This window comes from Pongo pygmaeus, chromosome 16 (genome assembly GCF_028885625.2).
Source record: "Pongo pygmaeus isolate AG05252 chromosome 16, NHGRI_mPonPyg2-v2.0_pri, whole genome shotgun sequence".
NCBI lineage: Eukaryota > Metazoa > Chordata > Mammalia > Primates > Hominidae > Pongo > Pongo pygmaeus.
This window is the reverse complement of record NC_072389.2, coordinates 19,463,638-19,472,774: the sequence shown is the minus strand read 5'-3', so window position 1 is coordinate 19,472,774 and position 9,137 is coordinate 19,463,638. Positions and strand designations below refer to the sequence as shown.

Below are 9,137 nucleotides of genomic sequence, written 5' to 3'. Positions count from 1 at the left end.
AGGCCTCTCAAAGGCGGCCCTGTTTGCAAAGATCTGAATAAGGCACCTCCAGAGGAGCCGGCCTGGGGCAACCGGGGAGAAGGCAGCCGCACAAATTCGTGGTCAAGCCACTGCCAGGCTGGGAGCTTACTTACAAAGCAATGTTCCTCGACCCACAAAGGCACAGTAGCTGCTCCAACCCGGGTCAGAGGACCCTCGGAATCGTCTCAGCCCACGCGCGCCCTCTGACCCCACTGCCTTCCCGCCAATCCTGCATCCAGTCAGAGGGCGCCCCACTACGTGTGTTGAGCAACGGCCAATTGAAACTGGGATCCGAGCCTTGGCCCACCTCCCAGGAGCTCCGGACCAATGGTGGCCTGGCACCAGCGGGCCAATCCCAGACAGCGCGTGGGGGGAGGTTGCAGTTGGGCGTGCGCAGCTGCAGCGGCGGTTGAGGTCAAGTAGTAGCGTTGGGCTGCAGCAGCGGCGGAGTTCAACATGGTAAGGCCAGGTCACTCCTGCCCCGCAGACGCCCAGGCTGGGGGGTGGACGAAGTTGGCCTCCTGAGGTAGCTGGACGGAGGGATGCTGTTGCGGGCCAGGGAGCAGAGAGGAGGCCAGAGAAGGACGCAGGGCCCAGGGCGGGACACGAGGACACGGGATCGTCTACTGGGTCTGCGGGCTCCAGGGCAGGGACGGCAGCTTTTGTTTTAGATGAAGCTGCCGGCCTTGAGTCAGTGGACGGGGAACATTGACCGTGTCCCATCTCCCAGGGAGCAAACAGTGGTGTCGCCTCATGAAGACAGGAGGGTGCTGCTCCCGCTTTCCGGTCTCCAAACGTCTCTGTGCTACTGGAAACCACTGAGAACCCCCAAGGAGCCTTGCTGATGGAGGCTGGGGCTGTGGACATTGCTCAGATCAGGAATTAAAGCTCAGACAGGAGGTAGAGGCGGGGGATCCCCTGAGGTCAGGGGCTCCGCACCAGCCTGGCCAATATGGCGAAAGCCCTTCTCTACTAAAAATAGAAAAATTCCCGGGGTGGAGGCGTGGATCTGTGGTTCCAGCTACTCGGGAGGCTGAGGTGAGAGGGTCAGCTGAACCCAGGACTTCGAGGCCGCAGTGAGTCATGATGGTGCCACTGCACTCCAGCTTGTGCGACAGAGACCCGGCCTCAAAAAAGAAAGAAAGAAAGAAAGAAAAAGCAACCATCGCATTCATGTAAAGAATAGATTTCCAAGTTCCAAGTCTGAATAGCTGTGGCCATGTGGTTTGTCAAGTATCTTTTTTTTTTTTTTTTTTTTTTTTGAGACAGCTCCGCAACAACTCTGTTGCCCAGGCTGGAGCACAGTTGCATGATCACGGCTCCCTGCAGCCTTGAACCCCTGGGCTCCAGCAATCCTCCTGCCTCAGCCTCCTGAGTAGCTGGGACTACAGGTATGCACCGCCACACCTGGCTAATGTTTAAATTTTTTGGCCGGGCGCTGTGGCTCACGCCAGTAATCCCAGCACTTTGGGAGGCCGAGGTGGGCATATCACAAGGTCAGGAGATCAAGACCACCCTGGCTAACACGGTGAAACCCCGTCTCTACTAAAAATACAAAAAATTAGCTGGGCGTAGTGGCCTGTAGTCCCAGCTACCTTGGGAGGCTGAGGCAAGAGAATCGCTTGAACCTGGGAAACAGGTGCTGCAGTGAGCTGAGATTGTGCCACTGCACTCCAGCCTGGGCGACAGAGTGAGACTCTGTTTCAAAAGAAAAAAACCAAAAAATTTTTCATAGTTGCCCAGGCTGGTCTCAAACTGGTCCCAAACAATCTCTGCTCAGCCTCCCAAACTGCTGTAATTACATGCATGAGCCACCACATCCGGCTTGGCAGTGCTTGAAGAAACCACCAAAGGACAGTGCAGTGTCCCAGCACTGATGACGTCTGGGAGCCATTATACTCCTAGGCTTCAAGGGGTGGAGGGGAGGGAGTGCTTACAGAAAATTGAGAGGGTAACTTTATGAAGAGGGCCACCTGCCAAAACTGTGGCCTTGATGGAGGGATTTGGATCACCCATGAAAGTTGAGCAGGAAGGGGCCAAGGGAAGAGTAGCCTGATGCCACTCTCCTCCAGCCTTTTGGTCTCCTGCTGCTGCCTGTCACTGACCAAACCATCACGAAGCCAGAGGACAAGGAAGGCCTCTGATGCCGTCCTCATGGGTCAGCCTCTGGGAGCACAGAGCAGGTGGTGAATGATGGACGGTAGATCTCGGGGGGGCGGGCGCGGGCAGAGAGAGGACACATACTGAACATCTGGGTTTGGACCACAGTGACCTGGGACCTACTGTCTTATTTCCTTACCCAACCCAATTACCTTATCCTTTGATCAGGACATAATCAAAAACTGCTGTGTATTCTTCAGAGCATTACTGTGACTGGCTATAATGTGGGGTTGATTAATGACCTTACATGGCTTCCACATTTTAAAATAATCTAATTTTTGTGTAGTGGCAAACATTAGGTTCTAGGCCTACCTCTGGAACTTAGTAGCTAGGATGGTTTAGAGCAAGTAAGTTTTAATGGGGATAAAGGGGTCAGTCACCTAACCCTCCTAGGAATTATCAATTGTGAAAGCACCAGATACTGAAGCACTATACAGATATTAAATTAGAATATCTTGCATGCCATATAGCTTCAAGTTGCCTTGAAATGAATGGGTCTACATTTATGTTGTGGTTCACAGCGCGAGTGTATCTCTATCCACGTGGGGCAGGCAGGTGTCCAGATCGGCAATGCCTGCTGGGAACTGTACTGCCTTGAACATGGAATTCAGCCCGATGGTCAGATGCCAAGTGATAAAACCATTGGTGGTGGGGACGACTCCTTCAACACGTTCTTCAGTGAGACTGGGGCTGGCAAGCATGTGCCCAGAGCAGTGTTTGTGGACCTGGAGCCCACTGTGGTCGGTAGGTGCTAGGGCCCTGGATGGCAGCTTTTCTAGGAGGGTGGGAGAGCATCGTTGGTAAAGCCCCATGTGGGCTCCTTTGAATCCTTCTGCAGAAGGTATGAGAGAGAAGCATGTTCCCATGATGTTGTTAAGAGATAAACTGAAAGGTTCATGATTAAAGTGTCTGTGAGACTCCGCTCCTAATTTAGGAAAACCTGACCTACAGGGAAAAGCTGCTTTGCCGGCAGTAAGATGGGCTGTGGAGAGATTCCGTCGTGGCTGCCTCAGCCCTGTTCAGGTGGCCCTGCCTGCAGGGCACAACGGCATTGGTTCCATCCTGAATGCTGTGCACTCTAATGCTGGTGCACGAGAGTCCTGACCTGCATCTTAGGCATAGAAGGTTAAGTACAGAACATGCATTTGCTTCCTCCAGATTAGAAGCCCAAGTTAGTTTCCAAGAAGAGCTGCAAAGAGACAGCCCCTTTCAGTGGCCCCACATGAGATGACAGTGTCATCTGAAAGCCCGTGGGGCCCCAGCCACACAGGGTGCCCTGATGGGACTGCCCTGCAGAAGTCACATTGACCTGGTGACTTCCCAGTTTGTAAGAGTTTTTAACTTACAGCCTTTGATGTAGCTACATGTAGGAAAGAATTATGTACCTGTAGAATTACCTGTGTGGGGTTGCTAGAGCTTATTTCCCTTCCCTGGGAACTGGTCATGCTAACGTTTATACTGCAAGCTGAGTTGAACTTCCTAGAGTCATAAATCGCAGTTTGGTTATCACACAGAGACATTTTCTACCAGACACTGCCACTGTTGACCTGCAACATGCAGGTCATGTACTTTGAACAGCATGTACTTTGTAGAAGTGAACAGTCCTGGAATGTGTCCATCTTGGTGAGTACAGGCCTTAAAGATTCACAGTACACACGGTCTCTTTTGTAGATGAAGTGCGCACAGGAACCTACAGGCAGCTCTTCCACCCAGAGCAGCTGATCACCGGGAAGGAAGATGCGGCCAATAATTACGCCAGAGGCCATTACACCATCGGCAAGGAGATCGTCGACCTGGTCCTGGACCGCATCCGCAAACTGGTAAGAAGAGAAGGCTTCATGTGACCATTGTCCTGCACAGGAGGGTAGATCTTGGGTTGTGAAGGGGAGGTCATTTTGTCAAAACTTAGACCAGCACTTTGGCCAGGTCTGGTGGCTCACGCCTGTAATCCCAACACTTTGGGAGGCCAAGGTGGGCAGTCACCTGAAGTCAAGAGTTTGAGGCCAGCCTGGCCAACGTGGTGAAACCCTGTCTCTACTAAAAATACACAAATTAGTGAGGCGTGGTGGTGCCTGCCTGTAGTCCCAGCTACTCAGGAAGCTGAGGCAGGAGAATGGTTTGAGCCCAGGAGGCAGAGGCTGCACTGAGCGGAGCTCATGCCACTGCACTCCAGCCTGGGCAACACAGTGAGACTCTGTCTCAAAAAAAAAACTTAGACCAGCATCTTGAGTCCTGTTGAGTCTGCAATGGTCTTAGTCTGAAGTATGCATGGGGATTTGTCTGTAGATCTTTGTCTGCTTTTCTTTGCTTCAGAGTGTACTGCGTGTTTATTATGGATGATTTGAATCCATATCAAGTCTTCAGAGGCAGAGAAGTGGCCCTGGCTTGGTGGAGGTTGGTGGTGTGGCATCCACGGGCATTGGCTCATGTTGTTTGGTTTCTTTCAGGCGGATCTGTGCACGGGGCTGCAGGGCTTCCTCATCTTCCACAGCTTTGGGGGCGGCACTGGCTCTGGGTTCGCATCTCTTCTCATGGAGCGGCTCTCAGTGGATTACGGCAAGAAGTCCAAGCTAGAGTTTGCCATTTACCCAGCCCCCCAGGTCTCCACGGCCGTGGTGGAGCCCTACAACTCCATCCTGACCACTCACACAACCCTAGAACATTCTGACTGTGCCTTCATGGTCGACAATGAAGCCATCTATGACATATGTCGGCGCAACCTGGACATTGAGCGTCCCACGTACACCAACCTCAATCGTCTGATTGGGCAGATCGTGTCCTCCATCACGGCCTCCCTGCGATTCGACGGGGCCCTGAATGTGGACTTGACGGAATTCCAGACCAACCTAGTGCCGTACCCCCGCATCCACTTCCCCCTGGCCACCTACGCCCCGGTCATCTCAGCCGAGAAGGCCTACCACGAGCAGCTGTCCGTGGCCGAGATCACCAATGCCTGCTTCGAGCCAGCCAATCAGATGGTCAAGTGTGACCCTCGCCACGGCAAGTACATGGCCTGCTGCATGTTGTACAGGGGGGATGTGGTCCCGAAAGATGTCAACGCAGCCATCGCCACCATCAAGACCAAGCGCACCATCCAGTTTGTGGATTGGTGCCCGACTGGATTTAAGGTATGACTGGGTGGTGTGGAGGCCTTGTACCTTTCAGCAAGCAACATACACACAGAGTACTGCTGCCCCTGAAGGCTCGCATCCTTTGAGGAGACTACCCTTGTTCCATGGGCTAGGCGCGTGGGCATCAATTAGTGAACCAGAGTGATCATTAATTCAGTGATGTCTTTTTTTTTTTTTTGAGAAAGAGTTTAGCTTTGTCGCCCAGGCTGGAGTGCAGTGGTATGATCTCAGCTCACTTTAATCTCCATCAGCCTCCCAAGCAGCTGGAACAACAGGCACCCACCACCATGCCTGGTTAATTTTTATGTTTTTAGTAGAAACAGGGTTTTGCCATGTTGGCCAGGCTGGTCTTGAACTCCTGACCTGAGGTGATCCACCCACCTCGGCCACCCAAAGTGCTGGGGTTAGAGGCGTGAGCCACGGCACCTGGCCCAGTGATGTCTTTTGAACTCTCTTTCTGAGTCATTACACTATATATCTGTGATGAACTTTACTTACTTACTTTTTTGTTGTTATTGTTGAGAAGGCTGGAGTGCAGTGGTGTGATTTCGGCTCACTGCAACCTTTGCCTCCCAGGCTCAAGTGATTCTCTCACCTCAGCCTCCTGAGTAGCTGGGACCACAGACATGCACCACCACACCCCAGCTAATTTTTGTGTATTTAGTAAAGGGATTTCACCATGTTGGCCAGGCTGGTCTCAAATTCCTGGCCTTAAGTGATCTGCTCGCCTTAGCCTCCCAAAGTGCTGGGATTACGGGCATAAGCCACTGTGCTCGACCCTATTTATTTACTTTTTTGAGACAGAATCCCACTCTGTCACCCAGGCTGGAGTGCAGTGTGGTGATCACAGCTCTCCACTAAAAATACAAAAATTGGCCCATGCCTGTAATCCAGCACTTTGGGAGGCCAAGGCAGGCGGATCACCTGAGGTCAGGAGTTTGACACCAGCCTGGCCAACAGGCAAAACCCCGTCTCTACTAAAAATACAAAAATTAGCCCGGTATGGTGGCAGGCACCTGTAATCCCAGCTACTCAGGAGGCTGAGGCAGGATAATCACTGGGATCCAGGAGGTGGAGGTTGCAGTGAGAAGATATCACCCCACTACACTGCAGCCTGGGTGACAGCACAAGACTCTGTCTCAAAAAAAAAAAAAAAAAAAAGACAAGATCATACAAATTCTAGGCATTAGAGGTCACAAGACCTCTGTCATACCTACCCCTCTCTGCTGTTGGATAGCAAAATCAATCGGCAAATGAAGGGGTGTGGTGGCTATGTTCGGACAAGAACTTACAAAATTAGGTGGCTAGTCCAGCAGCTGTGCTAACCCTTGAAGGAGAGGAAGAGACACCCAAGGTAGGAAATCCCAGTCAGAGCTGACTGCAGTGGTCGCTCCCCACAGAGGCGGTGGGGATCTGAGTCAGAGGCAGCAGGGAAAGCACAGCACAAGGACCGCACGGGCCCAACAGAGAAATGCCACAAGATTTAGTAACCAACTATTGATAAAGCTGAAAGAGGACAGCAAGGTTTCTTTTGTGTCAGTGGAAGGTGGGGACAGATTTTGTGTCTTGAGGCAAACCCAGGCCAAAATTACTAGGCTTCCCAGAAGAGAAATAAAGACGTTGCTGGTTTTTTGTGTATTTTTTTGTTGTTTGAGACGGAGTCTCGCTCTGTCACCCAGGCTGGAATGCAGTGGCACAATCTCTGTTCACTGCAAGCTCCGCCTCCTGGGTTCATGCCATTCTCCTGCCTCAGCCTCCCGAGTAGCTGGGACTACAGGTGCCTGCCACCACGCCCGGCTAATTTTGTTTTTGTATTTTTAGTAGAGATGGGATTTCACCATGTTAGCCAGGATGGTCTCGATCTCCTGACCTTGTGATCCGCCCACCTCAGCCTCCCAAAGGGTTGGGATTACAGGCGTGAGCTGCCGCGCCCAGTCTTTTTTTTTTTTTTTTTTTTTTTGAGACAGGGTCTTGCGCTGTCACCCAGGCAGTGGTAGTGGTCAGATCTCAGCTCATTGGAACCTCTGCCCTCCAGGCTCAAGCGATTCCCCCACCTCAGCCTCCTGAGTAGCTGGGACCACAGGTGCACAACATTGTGCCCAGCTAATTTTTCGTATTTTTGGTAGAGACAGGGTCTTGCCATGTTTTCCAGGCTGGTCTTGAACTCTTGAGTTCAAGCAATCCACCTTGGCCTCCCAAAGAGCTGGGATAACAGGTGTGAGCCACTGTAACTGTTGCTGTTTTCATTCTTTTTTTAAATCAAACCCTTCATGAGACAGTGGAGTGAACGATGTAGTGAAGCAGTTTGTAGTAATGCCCAAGTTAAAATAAAATATATACACCACCTACAAGATTCCCCAAAATGCCCATAAAATTCCTAAGTTCAACCTACCTTTTCCACATGAATTCTACCACCCAGGAAAGGGGCACAAAAATCCTTTAGAAAATACCTTATTCTAAAATTAAAAAAATAAACGCTGGGCATGCTGCCTCATGCCTGTAATCCTAGCACTTTGGGAGGCTGGGGTAGGTGGATCGATTGAGCCCAGGAGTTTGAGGCCAGCCTGGGCAACATATGTTGTCTGGAACTGTCACCCTGCCTGGCACAGAGAAGGGCTTAGTGACATTTGTGGGGTGAACTGAGAATTCTCCTGTTCACCTACAGGGTGTCTTCTGTTCGAGGAAAAGTAACCACCATTTCTAGGTTTGATATAAGCTTCACGGACTGTTTCTTCCTCTTCTCGGGCAGGTGGGCATTAACTACCAGCCCCCCACGGTGGTCCCCGGGGGAGACCTGGCCAAGGTGCAGCGGGCTGTGTGCATGCTGAGCAACACCACGGCCATCGCGGAGGCCTGGGCTCGCCTGGACCATAAGTTCGATCTCATGTATGCCAAGCGGGCCTTTGTGCACTGGTACGTGGGAGAAGGCATGGAGGAGGGGGAGTTCTCCGAGGCCCGTGAGGACCTGGCAGCTCTGGAGAAGGATTATGAAGAGGTGGGCGTGGATTCCGTGGAAGCTGAGGCTGAAGAAGGTGAAGAATACTGAGGGGCGGGTGTGGTGGGTTCTCCACTGCCACCCCCAGCATGGCTGCTTTCAAGTTCTTTGCAATTAAAGGTTCTGTATAAAACCAAGACCTCTGTATGTTGTGCTGCTTAGCTCTGCCTGCAGGAGCAAGTGGGACCCCCAGAGCCGGCATAGACAGTGGTGGGGTGCCAGCCTGCCCTGCTGGTGTGGGGTTGGGTGCAGCGGGACAGTACATACTTAAGGAGCTGCTACAGAAATAACTTGACATGGAGAAAACTGTTTCTTCAAAGCCAAGTGTTCAGTGTATAGATTTCGTAAATTCTAGGAAAGCAGAGTCAGGGTTTTCAATTGAATTTGCAATTTTGAGGGCTTCTCTATTGATGGGTGATGCTGGCTAAAAAGAAGAGTCTAGAAGTGGAGTGTTTAAATCTGAGGTCTGTGGATGGGGCTTGTCCATGAAATCCCTAAAGCTGCGGGTCAAATATGTAAGGTCAGGACATTTTAGAAGGGGGAAAGAGTGTTACTGTGTTCTGCACAGCATTCGTGCCCACAGAAGGTCACAACACAGCCAGCCTTCCACAGTAACCTGGAAGACAGTGTTTGCCCTCTGTGCACACACACGGCCACTCTGCCCCTCAGCACTGTCAATCAATGGGCTTGGTAGAAAACCTCCTACCTTTCAGTTCAAGTGAAGCTTGGTGAGGTCTTTATAAAAGACCTGGCAATCCAGATGCCTTTTCTCAGAACCCAAATCAGGTCCAGGAAGTTGCCCCATGGTGAAGGGACCTGGTTAGTTCAGC

At 51.5% G+C, this 9,137-nt stretch overlaps 1 protein-coding gene across 1 annotated transcript; it reads left to right on the top strand.

Annotated features, from left to right (window-relative positions):
- The first annotated feature begins 335 nt into the window (after positions 1-335).
- Positions 336-8,444, top strand: LOC129044528 (tubulin alpha-3 chain). Its single transcript, XM_054502474.2, has 5 exons — positions 336-480; positions 2,703-2,925; positions 3,853-4,001; positions 4,629-5,309; positions 8,062-8,444. Exons 1-5 carry the CDS (start codon positions 478-480, stop codon positions 8,356-8,358), a joined length of 1,353 nt encoding a protein of 450 aa, XP_054358449.1. The 5' UTR covers positions 336-477; the 3' UTR covers positions 8,359-8,444.
- Positions 8,445-9,137: the final 693 nt, after the last annotated feature.

What these genes read in the sequence shown, in the direction of transcription:
- LOC129044528 (XM_054502474.2), top strand. An exon ending in CCTGGAGCCCACTGTGGTCG is followed by an intron (nt 2,926 to 3,852) that starts GTAGGTGCTAGG and finishes TCTCTTTTGTAG; the next exon opens with ATGAAGTGCGCACAGGAACC. An exon ending in GGTGCCCGACTGGATTTAAG is followed by an intron (nt 5,310 to 8,061) that starts GTATGACTGGGT and finishes CTTCTCGGGCAG; the next exon opens with GTGGGCATTAACTACCAGCC.